The sequence below is a fragment of the Rhipicephalus microplus genome, unplaced genomic scaffold, assembly GCF_043290135.1.
Source record: "Rhipicephalus microplus isolate Deutch F79 unplaced genomic scaffold, USDA_Rmic scaffold_14, whole genome shotgun sequence".
Taxonomy (NCBI): Eukaryota; Metazoa; Arthropoda; class Arachnida; order Ixodida; family Ixodidae; genus Rhipicephalus; species Rhipicephalus microplus.
In genome coordinates, this window is record NW_027464587.1 from 33,124,586 (window position 1) to 33,142,006 (window position 17,421).

Sequence of the window (17,421 nt, forward strand, 5' to 3'; positions counted from 1 at the left end):
TGTACATACACGAGCAATCTATCTTACGATCTCTGGTACGAAGCTCGCTTTACCCGGCAGGAATGACCCTGATGATTTTCGTACTTGCAGTTGCATTCTCTATCCAACTCCCGCATCCTATGAGTTGAACTGTTTCTAGAGTGTTAGGTTGACAGTTCTCTTACGTTTGTATATACTGCAAATGGGGATACATGTGTGTCTACTTTCTCAGTGAAGAACGAAAGGCAAAACCGAGGCCACCGAGATAGCTCCGGCAATCGCGGAGACAAACGGCAAGAAAAACTTGGTTTTGGTCGCGATTAGTTTGTGATTTACATGGTGACGAACGTGTTCGCATTTCGTGAAACTGGGCACCTAGAACCTTCAAAGCCCTACGTGCGCAATGCTGTGTGGTGGCGGCTGTGCGATGTTTATCGCGCGCGTCACCTGTTTACTGTTTCACGGCGAGCACCGTGGTCAGAGGCTCTGTTAAGCTTCATAACGAAAGTTACCATGGTTCTCCATGGTAGCGATCAGGCGCTTGCGACCGACTGCGGAGAAGGCGAATCATTCGCTTACCCGACACGTTCGCTAAAGCCCGCATCCAGTGGTCTCGCCGTTCTGCTTGGCGAAAGCTGTGCAAGGGAGTTTGGCTTTGTACTATTCAAAACATCCTCGACAGGTGGGGCTGCGTGTCCGCTAAACTCCAGAGTCTGATACCTCTAAACATATTATTCATGCAATGCGTGTAAAGTAAAACATGACTACAGGCTACGCTCATTGAACACTCGCTGCCGTTGTCTAGGTTCACATATAGCAAATTTAGTATTACGTGGCACGAACAGCCCTAGGGAAAACTTCAATGGGATACTTGTATTAGTTTCTTTTGTTTTAGTTCTATCGCTATACGGAACGATAGACCTGATACACAGATAGCGTTTTTATTAGTGCATTCTATGGGTCAAGATAGCCTTTATTGGTTTATTAGGCTATTGACAGATAAACCTATACACCAATATAGCTGTATAGCCTTTAAAAGCATTAGGCCTAATATACTGATAAGCTGCAGGGGTGTTAAATCTACACGTATAGATGTGTGATCTGTGAGTGGAAGCAGTTCACAGTTGCACAGAAAGCAACGCGACACTGGCTTTTATGTGAAAGTGTATTTTTCAACTATTGCACAAGCTTACAGATGATAATGCAATGTATGCAGAGTAAAATAAAACAGGATGCTGCCGCTGCACACTGTTCCAACTATGCTGACTGAACGTCAGCAAGCTTCCCCGCAAAATGGCAGCCAAACTACTTCGTCCTTTTTTTCATTTTCTCAGCCGACTGACCCCTTGGTGCAGCACTCACAAAGTGATGAAATAAATCTGAAAAAGGTAGTAAAGCATGGAGTTTAAGAATGTTTGCTAAACACCACGAATTAACACAACACAAAAAAGAGCTTCACAATCATTGGCTGTGCAAGAATTGATGAAGCTATGTGCCAGTGTGATCTAAAGAAGAAACAAAAGTGTATACTAGAACTTTGTCAGTTATAAATTGCACAAGTGTATTTTTATATTGAATCTGGCAGGTCTGGGTAAATTGGGATAAGTTTAAAAGGTTAAGCTTGTCCGATACAAATCTGCCGGTTCAGAAGTGGGTGCTGATCGCCCTCGATGACGCCTTTAAGGTTTTCGGCTTTTTCGGTTCCAGCAGAAATGATGACGCTGAAGAAAGCGTCACGTTCACCTGCGCTTCTATTATACTCGAAGCGTGGTTCACCGGCGCTGTGTAGGGCAGTGGCTCTCTAAGATAAGTGTTGTGGATTCATACTCAATGTCTATGATGGCACCATCGTTACTTAGGAAGCCAATCCCAAGTATCACCTCCCTGGAGCACTGTGGTAGGATAACAAAGCTCGCACGATAAGTCCGGTTGTTGATTGCGACTCTGGCTGTACAAACTCCTACCGGCGTTATCAAGTGGCCTCCGGCAGTCCGGATTTTGGGCTTATTTCAAGACGTTCTCACTTTCTTTAGCTTGGCGGCAAACGGCCTACTGATGACGGAATAGTCGGTACCAGTGTCGATGAGAGTGATGACGTTGTGACCATCGTTGAGAACGTCGTGGTCACTTGTTCGTCATCTTGCGTTGTGGTCTGGTCCTTGCGTCGGATCACAGCTACGTCAGTTTGCTCCACTGCTACCACGTTGCGTCATCATGTCTTTTCGCCGCGAAATTTCGATGTCCGAGCTGCGTGCAGGTTGCGGCAAGTACTAATGGTTTCATCTAGTCATCGTCAGCGGCGGAGGGTCTTAGGTAGTTCGTCGTACTGCGACCACAGCTCCATCGGTCGCTGCCCTTAGTTTTCCGAGTAAGGGCTCGGAGGTTGGCCCCGAACAGAACCGGCATACTGGCTGTAGTGCGATGAGGCGTAGCAGCTTGGCGAATGATATCGGAAAGGTCGTCAGGACGTCCCTTGCACTCCTTTGAGGTAGCCGGTGATATCATGTGTTTTCTCACCGCGCTTGGGAGGTGCTGCCCTGACGGCGAACCAGGTAGGCCTATCTGGCGGTACTGGCAGCGGCTGAAGGTATGGCCTTCTTCCCCGCAGTGGTAGCAGAGCGGGCGGTTGTCAGGGGCACACCTAACGTTGGTTTTCCTTGGCGCACTGAGCTGTCCAGCAATCGAACGGTTTGGCTATGGCGGTAGTGGCGGCGGCGTCGTATGGTGACGGTATGATTGTGCGGCGTGTTGGCGCTGTCGTGGAGGGGGACTGGGACTGTGGTCTGTGGCAGCGTGGCCCATAGCTTCTGCCTGAGGCTGCAGTGCTTCGGAAACTTCAAGGGATTGCCAAAATTTTTCAAGAACAATCTCGGCAATCAAGTCTATTTCAGGCTGTGGCAAAGGCAACTGCTTCCTTAGCTCCTGCCGCATGATCTGTCGAATCGTTTCACGTATGTCGCTGGAGCCGAGGGTGTGAATGGCTGCACTGTCTTGCATCGGTCGGTGATTGTACCGGTGGGTACGCAGTTCAAGCGTCTTCTGGATAGTTGTAGCCTCCGAGAAAAACTATTGAACTGTTTTGGGTAGGTTCCACATGAGCAAAGCGAAGATGTCTTTTTTTACTCATAGCATGAGCAAACGGACCTTCTCTTCGGTCATGTCTACGTCGGTGTGGCTGAACTTATAAATCGTCTCTTCCACAAAGATTGTGACGCTTTCGTTTGGAAGCTGCGCTGATCTTTCCAGCAAAGCAGCGGCTCTTTCTTTTTGTACAACGCTTGCAAACACGGCACGAAAGCTGGCCCGGAAGATGTCTCATGTTGTCATGGTGGACTCCCTGTTCTCGAGCCAGGTATTCGCCGCGTTCTTCTGGTAGACGTACGCGCGACGAAGCTTTTCTTCTGTCCCACTAGTGGCATACGGCCACTTGGTCGTACGTCTCGAGCCAGGTCTCCGGGTCTTTAAATGATGACATGCGGAAGGTTGGTGGCTCCCTTCGCTGCTGCATTACGACCGTGATGGGCGTTGGCACATGGGCTGCCATAGTTGTTGCCGTAGTGGTCGTGGCGTTCGGTTTGCCAGTCTGCTAGGATAGAGCGCCGTACTCTCAATGTAGTCCTCATGTCCTGCGGCTAGCTTGCTGATCGAGGTTGGCGTCGTGATCTCCTTCAAGGTGTGGACTTAGCTCACGGCTGGAGGAGGGCGTTCAGTACATGGGCCGGGAAGCACATCCACGGGATGTTACGGGGTCATGACGTGAATCAAGGGAGCAGACTCGGTGTTCATGTCAAACTCTTTATATGGCCAAACTTGTGGTCAGTAAACGGAAAGCCCGATTACAGTTGCACACTGGCGCTGACAGCGGCGAACAGATCGTCAGCCGTCGATCTACTGACAAGCAGCAAAGCGCGTCGCATTTAGTGCTGGCGAATATTATAGTGTTATTGCTATTGGTCGCGTAGGTTTCATCATAATTTATAATGCTGAAGAAGTGGGCGTCTTTTTAACAAAATAACAAAATGATCAACTGCAATCCTGAAGCTTCTCGAACACTTCAGTCACGGTATGCGCGGATAGTGAAATGGAGTGATTACAAAAGTTGAGAAGAAAATGCGGCAATATTATTGCTTATTTCTCTCACTATTTTGTTTTGGTGCCAGCAGACACACCTGGCTCTTTCCCCCGTGGTCTTTGCTACATATGCCAGACGCCGCTGTAGAATGTTAGGCTAAGGGAGTCCCACAGCTTCCAAAAATGAACGCCTTATTTACACCTCGGGCGTCACTTTCGATAGTCCGGGTGCACCCCTGAACTTAACAGAACCATCTAGCTTTTTCGGCACCGAAAATAAAATAACGAGAGAAAAATGGGAGCGTTAGTTATGGAAGTTAGTAGGCGAGTCCCCTTCCTTTTGTCCTGACCACAAGAAGTTGTCCGTAAAATGAATCAATGAATAAATTAATGAATTTAAATGCACAAAAAATGCTTCTACGTGTGTCAGCCAGCCATCTGTTAACCTACTAAGCAGAGCTTCTCTTCGCAAGTGTTTGGTGCCGGCAATAAATCAGCAGCAGCCATGCGCACGCTTGTCATCATATATGGGCAATTTCTCCACAGTTTGATCGTAGTTTTGTGAAACTCATGTGAAAGAGGTAGCTTTTTTTTATGTATTACTTTTATCTTCGGGGTGGCAATTGTTCATCAGGTGATAGTTCGTTATTTTATGCATTTGTTTCGCTGTTTCATTTGCATTTTGGTGTACAATAAAACCTCGCCATTTCCTGTCAATAGACTTCAGTGTTAAGGCAGCGCTCCTTTTCTTTAGTTCAACTGGTGTTTTTTCATGTTTTTTGCCTCTAATACCTTCGTGGACCACGTTAGGCGCAGACAGCTCTTCAAAAGTTGCACGGCAGGATCGATAAATTGCTTGAGAAGAAAAATGCAAATAATTTTGCCTTTGAGTTGCTTCAGCTGAATGGGTAAGCGACCCTGCGAGTGTTTTTGTGATCGCATTGACGGCGCATGGGTGGTGTTTCTTTTTTATGCGCAGCAAATCAAGAGCCCGTCGGTGATAGGACCCTATGATGCCCTGCTTGTTCGTGCGCCAACCGTTAGCAGGCGTTTCTTCATCAAGCATGGCTTCACTGACGACATCGTTCTCAGCAGCCGCTTCATGTAAGAGTCGACGGCAGTATGTAGTGCGATTTTGTTTTTTTCCAACTGATGCATATCATGGTTATTAGACTAATCAATATGAATCACACAAAATATTTCATTCATTCAAGGCATCTGTACTTCAAACTAAAATGTTTTCAAACAATTCTGGTGTGACATGAGTGCTTTCAATCCCAATCAAGGCGTTCCGGATAGCGTGTCATGATTGTGAACAATTTACGGCCAAGACAGTCTAAGTTGAAGCTATATATAGAGTCTAATGAAGAGTTCCAGGTCACGTTAACATGCCCAAATTCTTGTAAAATGCGTTTACCACGACTTAAAAATTGTTTATAGACCTCCGTTTCTTTTTAAATTGTATCGAGCTTTACAAGTGCCTGCTGTGTGAAAAGTTGTATGCTCGTTGCACTTCTGCTCAGGGCGTCAAGCATCGTCCACACTTGGCAACGCATGCAGTCGCGCATTCTTCCATTTTCTTTTTGCGCCAGAAGCCGTGAATTCTAAAAAGCGCTAGTGAAATTAGCGTCCGTAAAAGGCGCAGTATTGCGACTTTTCTAATAATAACAGATCACTGTTGAGCTAAATTACGGTGGGCCTACGTACTGCAAGTACTGTAACGCTCAAAATAGTACTAAACATTAGCATGGCACTGGAGAGCTCAGCGTATATGATACTTCCATAGAGGTCCTTAATAGTAACGTTTTTCGTGCAAGACACACATGAGCATCAAAAACTTTCCGTGCCTGTATAGAAGTCTCTAATAAATGTATAATTACATTGAGTTTTCCTTGCATTATTGCTGTGTGAGATGCTTCATCCTCACTCTTATTTTTATGGCACCTACTTGTACCGTCCAGTTGCAGTGAAGCGGCAGACTGGGTGTATGCGCCAGAGTTTCTCTTTGTGCGCTTCATGTCCCGCAGTGGCTTCTGGCGGCTGCCAATTATTTCGCTCTTCATCAACTCCGATGTAGTAAAAAAGCTGGCTACATAAATTATCAAATCGGATTGAGATGCTCCAACTGCTCTGATAGCGCCACAGTTTCACAAAGCGCTGAAGACAACGGTCGTCTCTTTATCGCCTACCTCTCCCATAGCTACATGGGGTCCATACGAAATTGAAAATATGTGAGATCTCATGTTTAAAATTAAACAGTTTCAAATTTGTTGTTTATAGAAAGTTCGCTTTTCTAAGGTAATTGTACTAAACTATGCCCAAATGGCCAATTTATTGTGCTGTGAACAAGCTCGCTAACCCGCCGCGGTGGTCTAGTGGCTTTGTCGCTCGACTGCTAACTCGAAGGTCGCGGGACCGAATCCCGGCTGCATTTTCGATGGAGGCGAAAATACTGTTGTCCCGTCTGCTCAGGTTTCAGTGCACATCAAAGAACCCCAGGTGGTTGAAATTTCCGGAACTCTCCACTACGATGTCTCTCATAACGAGCCCCACATATTGTTATTACTAATAACAATTATTAGTCCGCGACTAGAATACGTTTCATCATTATGATCACCTCATCAAGCTTACCTAAGAAATTTGAGTCTTTACAGAACATACCCACTCGTTTCATGACCTGCAACTATATAGAGCCCCCTTCCAGTATAACGCAGATCAAATATGACATAGCGCTTGTGCCATTAAAAGTACGTCGTTCCATTGGCGTATTATAACTGGAAGCGTGCGTGCTTGTGGGGGGGGGGGGGGCTACATTGTTTTGTGCCTTTTACGTGCCAAAGATATTGTAGAGTGAGTTCGCGAAGTTTGGAGGCGGTCTCGTTGTCTTAGTTGTAATGGCAGCTGCTTCCCCTATTGTGCCACTCTTGGTCGTGTTCAGGTTTCTACAATGTCATCACATGATCGCAATAAAACTAGCATATAATGAAACCAACGCAGCTATAGGCAACGTATACTACAGTTTTTTATGTGTACTGTCGTAATTGAGGTGGAGATGTCAAGAAAGCTAACTACATGAAAATACAAATCAATTGACAGGTAGTGAGCCTGCAACCTTCGGATTACTTTCTCATACCGCTATCTTGATGGGAGCCGATGCTATCAAGATGGGAGCATGATTATGCGACTCAGTGGGATAATCGGGGTGAACAGTGGAAGTGCCTCAGACAGGCTGGCTGACGTTTCGATAGGAGGACCTATAGCAGGCCTTTGACATAGATGGGTTCTCTTATACGAACATCGGCCAGTCTGTCTGAGGCACTCCCAGTGTTCACCCTGACTATCCCATTACATATACGGCTGCCACTCGAGTACCCGAATTTTTTTTATTTAATGCGTTTTCACTTACAAAGTTCAAAGACATTTAATGACTAGGCGTCGGCACACAGCCACACGACACCAACCATCTCTTTTTAGTCTCTTCTTTTGAACGCATAAACTAAATCGTGGAGCTTACTTTCTAAACAGAAGCAACCGAAACAAAATTACGTGTGTCGACATATAAAACCCAATGTTCTTCTGCTATCACTGTAGATGTTTTACGGGGAGCGGGAGGGTTTCTTAGGGTTGAGTCTTTTCCCTCGTTCACAACACAAAGTAGTTAGAGCGTCCGCTAGAGACGCTGCGGCACGTGCTTGATCCCAGTGCGCAATCTGACCACGAAGACAACGAAGTGCTCACTTCCGCAGCGTGCTCTTTGTTTAAGTGGAGACTGCTAGGGTCACTTCGCTGTCGCTCGTCTCCAGGCGCGTGATCTCTCTCTTCGATGGTGAAGACAGTAAACACAAAGCGGCCAAACTGCATGCCCAGATGAGGGCTCGCAGATTGGCCGCAGCACGGCAACGTAGATGAGCGGATCCAGAGTTGCGGGTCTCGAAGCTGCAGTGAAGCGGCTAAACCGGCAAGCTGACCCCGATGCTGTGAGGGCTTTCGAATCTGCAGCGGCATGTCGACGATGACAGGCAACCCGGAGGCGGCGAGAGCGTGGGAAGCGGCAGCGAAACGTGGAAAGCTGTCGCTACCGGAGCTTGGTTACGGCTACGTGTGGTTTAAACCACGCGCAGTTGTCCCCGTAGCGCGATTTTGTCCACAAAATTCTGAGCACAACTTTAAAGTTTACGACCGCTTGTGGTTCGACAACCATTTGACAAAAATTGTCAATATCCAGAACGAATGGTCCCACGCCCATGCCGTTGCCACGCTGCAGGGAGAGTTTCCCACCAAATATGAAACTCACTGTAAGTGCGTGGTTTGCTCGGCTTGTAAATTTTCCCAAGTGGCAGGCAAACTCGTGGCAATGAGTTCTACGTACGGCTACAGCTACCTACTCAAACCTAAGCACTTACTTGCTTTGAACCACGTAGAGGAAGCGCAGAGGATTGCCTGATTTGCCCAGACTTCGCCCACTCATTTTTATTCAATTTCAGGATATACGGCGATTTTTTTTTTTTGCCGTGAGTTGGGTCACCGGCTTTGGCCATACATGTTATAATGCCGTGCCTCTTTCGATGGCGCGTGCGACACGCTAAGTGCCACCACGTATTACTGAGACTAACGACCTGCAGCTCATTAGTACTAGGTTATTGTAAGCATGCTTACAATAGTTCTCAAGGAAATGAACTTTAAAAGGCATATTACATGTTCTGAGAGATGTGTTTTATAAGCTTATTTGGCCCGTTTGAGAAAAATTGTTTGTGAATTTTTCCTTGACTAATAATTTCTGATGCTCAGTGGTTTTTAAGCTACACACTTACTGATGTGGAAGAGATTGGCGAATGCTGTTTCCAGGAATTACTAATTTCGACAGAAAAGTTTCCCGCTCTCATGTGTCCCCGGGCGAAGCACTTTTTCAGAGAAGCCTTCTTAGCCCGCCGTGGTGGTCTTGTGGCAGAGGTAATCGGCTGCTGACCTGCAGGTCATGAAATCGATTCCCGGCATTGGTGGCTGCGTTTTTGATGGAGACGAAAATGTTGTAGGCCCATGTGCTCAGATTTCGGTGCACGTTAAAGAACCCCAGATAGTCAAAATTTCCAGAGCCCTCAACTACGGCGTCTCTCAAAAACTTATGGTGCTTTTGGGACGTTCAACCTCACATATCAATCAATCAGAGAATCATCCTTCGTCGAAAGTATTTCAAGTGGTCATGTGACAGAGATATTGCGCATTTCAGCAGTTCGCTTCTGATACCGAATGAATTAGTGCAATAACAGCCTGCCACAGCCACTACGCAGCAACATCTTCTGTGCTATAAGCACAACAATCGAGCTTTAAGCTGCTTTTGCCTATATCCTACACGCAAAATGCACTGCATAAACAGAAATAATCAGTGTCCTACGGTAAAAGGTAGGCCTCGCGTAATAATTCAAAACATATAAATCGGAATCGTACAGCTGAACTGTGAACTGTACTAGAGACGCCAAGGTTCCTACGTGTGAAAGAAAGTCACTATGGTATTTTCATCGAATATTGCATAGGTTGCATCGCTCTAAGATACACGCACTCAGAGTAAAGGTGGTTTGTCAAACTAGAATCGTGAACACTTCCGGCAGTGAAACGCCTACCCACAAATATTGGCGGACAATAATTAGGAAAAAAACCCTGACTGGTCTCTCCGTCATAGGAATAGGAATCAGGAGAACTGTAAGCTAAAACATGTACTTGCAGAAGTGGAGTGCTTACTTTACGTTGTTCTAATTGTTCACGCAATGTCTATTTGTGTTTGCAAACACAACACACTTTAACGTTGATTCAACCTCATTGACGTTTAGTGGTACGCCTACATTCCAATCACTACCCTAATGATCAACGGGGAAGAAAATGAGATGTGGAGGGGAGGAAAAGATTCACCTTTTCCAGCCTTAGTTGCGACCATGGCTCAGCGCCTGTACGAGAATCTCGAGAGGGTAGCAAAGATGTGAAGAGAGGAGAAGAGAAAAATTACACCATCTCCCGCTAAAATGAACCATGTGTAGATGGGAAGCAGCGGGCGCTAACGCTTACCCTGGCGGCGGCGTTGACGCTGACGCTCATCGCGGCGTTGCGCATACAGAGAGAAACCTGGGCAGGCGCAAAGCTCTCAGTGATGCATCCATGCTTGCCACTGAAACATGCCAATCGCTGCTAATGGGCAACGAGAGCCAAACGACTTCGATTGGACACAGAGACCCGCAGTCCACATTTAGTTAACGCACACGCTGCGAATTTTTCGTTCAAGAACGCACAATGGAAATCTTCCACCGGCACTTCCACGGAAGTCAAGATGCAGTGCCTATATATATGGGGTGGCCAGTTAACGAATTTGCAGCGCCAGCAGCCGGTTCTTGCAATGAAAAATCTCGCTAGCAGTAGTTGCCTGCTTTGGCGTTGCGAGTCGAGAGAGGGGGGAGCTTAGCAGAAGAATGAGGGCGGGAGGGGACGCGCATATTCTATGGAGGTGTATACGCCATAGTGTTGTACAGTACAAAAAACCCGGGACACAAAATAATGATAACACAAAAGGTGAATCAGAAGGGACAATTGGGTGAGTTGGTGTGCTTCCATCCTGAACGAATATTAGCGTGACAAAAACGGAGACTTGAATAAAAAGACAAACTACAGCAACGGAACTTTATTCGCAATGCCCAAGGGCCGCGAGTGGCTCGCCGTGCAATCGAAGATGGCTGCGAGAGAATGATAAACCAGTGAACTCGCATAGAACAAGGTAGGACACACGGACCTACTCCCCATGCTGCTTTCATCAGATGAACTGTTGATCGTCGAATGAAAGCATATATCGGACCAAAGTGCTGTCCCAAACAATTGAAATGGCTAAATGTTCGCTACGTCACTTCTTACCGCAGTACGAAAGGTGGTCGCGTCAGCTGATTTACCGTGCATCCGTAATCCTGCGCGTGCTACAGAAAACGGCGTGAACTCAAATTGACGAAAGAACTGAATGGCATTCCGAGATAATAGAGGTTTTCATCAAGTTACGGAAATACGACATGGTTCCTTTCCGTATGCGCATATAATGTTCGCGCATGCGCACTCGTCAGCTGGTTGCGTTGCCAGCTTTGCCAGCTTTCCGTAACGTGTTTCTATAGGCTGCTAAAAACTTGTGATTTGTGCCGTGTCTGCCTGACGGATTTGCCGCACTAGTGGGCCAATAGCGAGTTGCGCACCATTGCGCCGTCGGGGCGGGAAGGCGGGCGGGCGGACGGACGGGCAAAAAAATACGGAAACAAAAATTAAGGAAACGAAAAAAATTACGTAACTTAGCGAGCGCGTACTCCGTAAAGTTACGGATATCTTTTGCAGTAAAGGCCTCCCAAATAGCTATTTTCCAGCGTCACTGCGGCAAGCGCATTGCACTTGTCCATCATCCGTTGCACTGCATGAAGTTAACGCAATACAAATTAAATTTGAGCGCTTACGGGAGAGAGGCTACAGACCATGCCACACCTTAGTTTCAGTCATTAAGACTATCAAAATCACTCATTATATCAGGAGATTGTCTACAAGTAAAGGCATCTCTCCCCGGCGCCCGGGCTTTCCACCGTAACCAAATGGGCAGCACCTACCCACAAAAAAAATGTCAGCATATCCACGGAGTGAATGATGGAGAGTGGGGCGAAGCATTCGTCCGTCCATGCGTTCGTCTGTGTGACCGTCCATGCGTCTGTTCGTGCGCCCGTCCCTGCGTTCGTTCATGCATCCGCCCCTGCGTCTGTTCGTGCGTCCATCAATGCATCTGTCTGTGTGTCCGTTCGTCCATCTATTCAACACTCCAAGTCCCACCATCTCGCATATTTTTATCATATATTCCTCATATAGAAGCACCGCCATTCAGTGGACATTCCAAGGACTAAACGAGAGGTGGCACACGCACACTTTCTTATGGCTTGCGCTTCGGGTCTACTTCCCACCTTCAACCACCTTGAGTTCATGGTGTATACTAGTTCACTGTATTCATGGCACTCCGGCCCAATGCTCGCTAAACCTTTCTAAAACCAAGGAGGTTACACCCAGCGAGTATAATCTAGCAACCTTTTCCTGTCAGATAGTGCTCAATGTACATGCCAGTGGCTGCTAATGTGAAATGAGAGACAGCAGGATTAAGCTTATAAGTTCTTACGGCTTGCACTTCGTATCTGCTTCTCCCCTTTAACCACCTCGAATTCAGTCATGGTATATACTAGTTCATTGTATTCATCGCCCTGCGGCTCAACGCTCGCTAAACCTCTCTAAAACTAAGGAGGTTACACCCAGCGAGTATAATGTAGCAACCCTTTCTTGTCCGATAGTGCTCAATGTACATTCCAATGGCTGCTAATGGGAATCGCAGCGTGCGCGTTGACTAAAAGCCGAATGCTCCTGTCTCTCATTCCCCATTAGCAGCCATTGGCATGTACATTGAGCACTATTTTTAATTATTAAACAACGCACAGAAGAAATCTCTCACCGGCACCTCCTTGGAGGTCAAATGTTGTACCTATTTCGGGTATGTGTCACTGGTGGTTACGTACTACGATCAGCAGAAAGCTCTGCAAAACCATCGTGACCAGCTCCAAAAACAAGGTGAAGTTGTCGATAAGCTCGTAAAACTAAGCCATGGACAAGAAAAGATCATAGAGAAGCAGAATGAAAGCATAGAGAGGGTCACTCAACTATTTGAAGAACAGCACCAAGCTAAACAACAAGCCATGAAACTCACCACACCAATATTGAACCTAATCTGGAGGCCAAAGTACTCTCCATTATAAAAACAAAAGTTGCCGCCCTTGTCGACTCGCAGCTCACGGCAACAGTAGAGCCACAACGCACATCAGCAGTCGAGTCGACGCTTGAAGCACGTCCTGGCGAAGTTGGAGCCCATCTCCGCCCAAATTGGTGACACGTTCATGACGCTCAGCCATAGGATGGACACTCACACAGCCCAAATCAACGATCTCAAGTCGCAGCTAACCAACTTCGTGGTTCATGTCAAGAACAACTGCATTGGTCACGCGGAACTTTAGGACTGCCATGGCAGAAAAAACCGTGGCGAAAGAGAGAAAGATTCTCACTCCTTCTCTCCCAATGGCGAGCAGGTAAACGTACCAGATATTCACGAAGATGGCAGGCTCTAAGAATAGGATTTATACTCCGCAACCAATTTTTCGCATTTGGCAGTGGAACTGTCGATCATACAGACCCCGGCTGGCTAAACTAAGAAAATTTATAAAAGTAAATCAACCCGACCTCATCCCTCTACAATTGAAAAATACTGAAAAAGTGTCGCTCGCAAGATACAACACCGTTGCTCTGACCCCAAGAACCACCATTCTACTAAGTACACAAGTGTTCATCTGTAGTGTAGAATACACTACAGATGAACACTTCATCTTGGAAGTCATACCGGAACGAAAATCACAACAAAGCTTTTACGTCCCTAACGTGTACAGCCCACCGTGTGATCAGCTCAGGGACTACGATTACTTCGTCCGCAAACTTAAAAACGCACAAAAGGTCACCCGTTAGTGGTCCTAGGGGACTTCAATGCACGCCACACAGTCTGGGCCTATGCCATCACCACCAAGAAAGGCGTGAGAGTCCACGACTCCGCTCAGCAGCATGGCCTCACATTGTTGAATGAACGGCTCCCACGAGAGTGTGAAACAGCGTCTTGAGAGATACCACGCCCGACCTCACCTTTACACGAGATGTCAAGAAGGTGGGATGGACCTGTCTCCCCGAGACGTTTGGCAGCGATCACCACATAATTCAACTCGAAATCAAATATGACCAACGACCTACAAAAACAGGCACCGCAAGACTGACGGATTGGAACGCCTTCCGAAACGAGCTCGATGGTGACAACTCAATAGCGGGCATAGACGCCTGGCTCACCAAGATTCTGGATACCACCGAACGGTGCACCAAAGTAATGCAGCTTAACGAAAACAATCCGGCAGTAGATTCCCACTTACTCCACCTCTGGAAGGCCAGACGAGCCTTACCGAAGAGATGGAAGAGGCAAAAATTGAACAAGAAACTCGGGAAAAGAATTTCCTTATTGACAGAAGAGGCGCAACAGTATGCCGAAAACCTAGCGAGACACAACTGGCGTGACTTCTGCGATAAGCCCCAGGGTACGCTCAGCACCAAGAAGACGTGGCACCTTCTGCGGACTCTCCTCGGTGACCGCCCCACCAGGACGAAGCAGTGGCAACGAGTACGTCAGCTCACACATAATTACGACGGCTCGGAGGAAGAACTGCTCCACGAACTATGCAACAAGCCGCGTTGTCCTGTCCAATCAGCAGCAATGCCACCACCACACAAAGAATACGAAGGCATGCCCGACTCCAACCTTGACAGGCCCTTCACACCAGCAGAGCTTCAAGCAGCTCTTTCCAAGCTTACAAAAAACATGAGTCCAGCCAAAGACGGGATAGTCAACAAGCACCTCCGACAGCTACCCAATCAGGCTATGACTGCTCTCCTACAGTACTACAATGACGGCTGGGACAAAGGACAGCTTCCAGCCGCGCGGAAGCAATCGGTTATCATGATACCTAAGCCCAACAAGTCCATAGATATTGAAAACCTTAGACTCATTTCTCTTACATCGTGCGTTGGCAAGCTGTTTGAGCATATGATCCATGACCGTATCACATCGCACCTTAAGAACAGCGGATACTTCCCAGACACCATGTTCGGCTTCCGCCACCTGCTTTCTACGCAGGACATCCTCTTACTCCTCAAGGAAGGTCTAGTTGATCACTTGAGCAAGAATAGCAAGTCGTCCTTTCTGGCCATTGATGTGAAAAGTACCTTCGACAATGTTAGCCAGAAAGCAATACTACAAATTCTCGAAGATACTGGCTGCGCTTCCAAGATATATGGCTATGTTCGAAGCTTCCTCACCGGTCGTACAAACATGGTGGTAATATACAACATACAGAGCGAGCGCAAACCTTGAGCTGCCGAGCAGGGGTACACCTCAAAGCTCTGTTGTATCACCACTCCTTTTTAACGTGGCACTCCTTAAGCACCCCCGGCTTCTCGAAAAAATTCAGGGCCTACGTCACGCCATCTACGCGGACGATATTACGCTTTGGACTCGAAGCAAGAGCACTGGAGAGCGAGAAAGCTGCCTTCTGGAGGTGGTCAATGTCATAGAGAACTACCTCGAAAGCTGTGGCCTCCATTGTGCACCTGAAAAATCGGAATCACTAGTGCTCAAGGCCCGCACGTGAGGAAGACCTCCAACTTGCGAAGCGCCAGACCCATGCATCATCCTTCACGGGGTCCAAATACTGAAGATCACCTCACTTCGCGTGCTCGGCTTGCACCTGCACTATGACGGATCAGAGCCGCCACGCTTCCTGGACTTCAACGCACAGTCTTCCAGCTCACGCACCTCGTAAGGAGAGTCGAAAACCGACGCAGTGGCCTGAAAGAAAACGATACCTTGAGAGTTGTGTAGGCTCTTCTAACCAGCCGAATCACCTATGGAACCCCGTACCTCACTCTCAAGACATCCGAAGTCGACAAGCTGAATTTGCTCATCCGCAAAGCTACCAAGCTCACCATAGGGCTGCCTCCAATGGCGTCGACCACCAGACTCATAATAATGGGTATACACAATATCTGGCAAGAGCTTGCAGAAGCCCACGGACCAGCCTACCCGAGAGACTTAAGCTTACGTCGACGGGCAGATTGGTTCTTGAGCGCTTGGGCTACAGCAAGAGCTACATCTGCGAGGCACACTCCAGAGAAAAGATGCCTGCGTACATTCGAGAATCATTCAGCATCGCCCAAGTACCGCGTAACATGCCTCCCGATTACCATCTAGAGAGACGAATCGCTAGAGTCGACACCATTCGCAGAAAACACCAGCACGATCCTGACGCTCGCTACGTCGACGCGGCAAAATACCCTGGCAAAAATGCCTACGCTTTAAGTGTGGTCGACGCGGAAGGACAAGAGCTGGCATCCGCCACCCTCCGGGTTCGGAGCTCCGAGTCTGCCGAGGAAGCAGCGATCGTCCTTGCCACTACGACTGGTAAGGACGCAGTCGTAGTTTTCACAGATTCCCAATCCGCTATCCGCAATTGCACGTGAGGCCGAACCTTCGCCGAAGCTCTCAAAATTCTGAGAAAGGGCCGAACTCCGCTTCCTTACACCTGCGTGGTATGGGTGCCGGGGCACGAGGGGCTCGAGGGAAATGGGTGCCGGGGCACGAGGGGCTCGAGGGTCACGGGGCGCGAGGGACTCGAGGGTCCCGGGGCGCGAGGGACTCGAGGGGCTCGAGGGAAAAACGCCGCGGCCCGCGGTCACGTAAACCGGGCCTTCCTCAGCGCCTCGCTTGACCCGCGGTTAGCCAGCGCTGCGGAAGAAGTGGAGACCATACCACCAACATACAGCGCCATCCTACAACACTACCGTCTAGCTCGCACGGTGTACCCGCCAACTCACCCCAAGCTGACTAAAGAAGAGGCAACGGCGTTTCGGGGACTTCAAGCTAACACCTATACACACGGCACCCTACTGCATAGAATTTACCCAACGCCATACGCCTACAACTGCCCCATACGCGACGTGCCAGACACACTGGCCCACCTACTACTCGATTGTCCGTGACGCCACGAAGATGCCAATACCAAGTCCGCAACGACTGCACGTATCGACTCCCTAGCCGAGACGTGTGAGGCCGAGATTGCCGCACTTGACGTACACGACCAACGAGGACTTGTCGTCAGGGCCCGGGAGGCGATTGCGGCCAGAGGATTCCTGGAATAAGGGACCCTCCCACCTAGGGTGACCCCGAGCTCACAAACTCGAGAACACTGATTCGAAAAATAAATGTTTATTTGTTCATCATCATTCACGAATTAATATGATATTCGAAACGACTCGTGGTTTGAAATCATAACGAACCATTATAACACATTGGGCACAATTCTTTTAAAGTGCCACAAAACGATTACATTCGCAACCTACGTGAAGACTCTACCACACGGTTTATGCAGTTGCCCTCATTTAGGCAGATTTGGCATCTTTCAACTTCGATTGCAAAGGTAACAGGTTTTAAAATACTCCTGCATTCATATTGGCTCAGAAATGCTCCTAAAGCTATGTCACTTTATTGCGTAGCAAAGGTCATCTAAGGTCCTCGTTTTCGGCACAACGTAATATTTTTCGGCCTAACTTTTGCGGTTTTCGAAGTGATCTGCTCGTACATTCCATTGGAGTGTGTCGCAACAATTAACACTCCTGACAAAGTTTTTTTAACAGAATGTTTGGGTGCATATGCGGGAGGACACGAATATGAAGCTTCAATAACTTAAT

General features: G+C 47.8%; 1 protein-coding gene across 1 annotated transcript in view; it reads left to right on the plus strand.

Annotated features, from left to right (window-relative positions):
* The window catches only part of LOC119180815 (uncharacterized), a 318,155-nt gene that overhangs the window by 210,728 nt on the left and 90,006 nt on the right, over window positions 1-17,421 (plus strand). Inside the window, exon 8 of the mRNA XM_037431955.2 lies at window positions 5,030-5,154. Coding sequence (XP_037287852.2) covers window positions 5,030-5,154 — 125 coding nt within the window. The remainder of the gene's footprint in view (window positions 1-5,029; window positions 5,155-17,421) is intronic.